The sequence below is a fragment of the Bison bison genome, unplaced genomic scaffold (assembly GCF_000754665.1).
Source record: "Bison bison bison isolate TAMUID 2011002044 unplaced genomic scaffold, Bison_UMD1.0 scf7180017612544, whole genome shotgun sequence".
Lineage (NCBI taxonomy): Eukaryota > Metazoa > Chordata > Mammalia > Artiodactyla > Bovidae > Bison > Bison bison.
In genome coordinates, this window is record NW_011441789.1 from 1 (window position 1) to 1059 (window position 1059).

The 1059-nt window shown below is 55.9% G+C and overlaps 1 protein-coding gene across 1 annotated transcript; it reads right to left on the bottom strand.

The window, feature by feature from the left end:
- Positions 1-170: 170 nt before the first annotated feature.
- LOC104980152 (transmembrane protein 205-like) lies at positions 171-805 on the bottom strand. Its single transcript, XM_010828823.1, has 2 exons — positions 674-805; positions 171-572 (listed from the first exon to the last, which is right to left on the bottom strand). The coding sequence occupies exons 1-2, from the start codon at positions 771-773 to the stop codon at positions 343-345; spliced, it is 330 nt and encodes a 109-aa protein (XP_010827125.1). The 5' UTR covers positions 774-805; the 3' UTR covers positions 171-342.
- Between the last annotated feature and the right edge of the window lie 254 nt (positions 806-1059).

The window sequence follows — 1059 nt, forward strand, 5'->3', positions numbered from 1 at the left end:
CCTCTGTCCATGGGATTTCCCAGGCAAGAATATTGGAGTGGGATGCCATTTCCTTCTCCGGGGATGGAGATGGGGGACTGTAAATCCCCAGTCAGGCTAGTTTTTAAACAGTGAGCTGGGGTCAGTGCCTCAGCCCAGCTGAGTCACCACAGCTTGGCTGCAGGCCCAGTCAGGGGGAGGAGAGGGAGCAACAGCCAGCAGACAGACACAGGGGGAATAGACAGGGCTGCTGGGGATGGTTGTGCAGGCTGTGCACTGCTCAAGGGTATCCAAAGCCCAACTCTGTGTATACCAGGAAGCTGGGGTGGTTTGGGGGGTCTTGTTTTAATTGTCACAAAGGTGTCATAGGTGCTCAGTGCAGTCCTGGGAGTGAATGTCCAGAGGGTAGTGGAGCCAAAGCCCGCATACCTGGCTGGCCTCCCAGAATGTGAGCTGAGCCCAGGAACACTGTGAAGCCAAGATGCAGAGGTTGACGAAGGCACAGCCCATGGAGATGTGAAAGTAGAAAGGGAAGAGTTTGCTCTGCACCAGACCGAAGGTATGTCGGGGAAGGCCTCGGAAAAGCACAAAGCCTGTGGGGTGCAGGGGACCAGTGTTAGGACTCGTCCAAGGACCCTCTCTCATCCCTGTCCCCACCGCGGGCATCCATGATGTCCAGGCCGACGATCCCTACCTGAGATGAAGGTCACCCACATTTGCATGCCCCAGGCCCCTGACAAGACCAGGAGATGGACCACTTTAGTCAAGCTTCCTGGATTCCCACCTTCCTCCATCTTTCAGGCCTGAGAAGGAGGCACCAGGTAAGTCAGAGCTTTATATTTGCCCTGTGGCCTTCAGACCCTGTGAGCCTGCACAAGGCCAGGGTCATGGTCTATCCAGCAGAGATACCGGGCTAGCAGCCCAGGAATGGGATGGGGAAGACCCAAAACAGTTGTGACAACCCCGACCCTATCTGTCCAAATGTCAGCCCCCAAGATCTTAGGGTCTCTGAACCCCAACATCCATGCCACCTCTGAGACCCCCAAATTTCAGCTCCAGCAGCTCAAGCTTGCAGCCCTA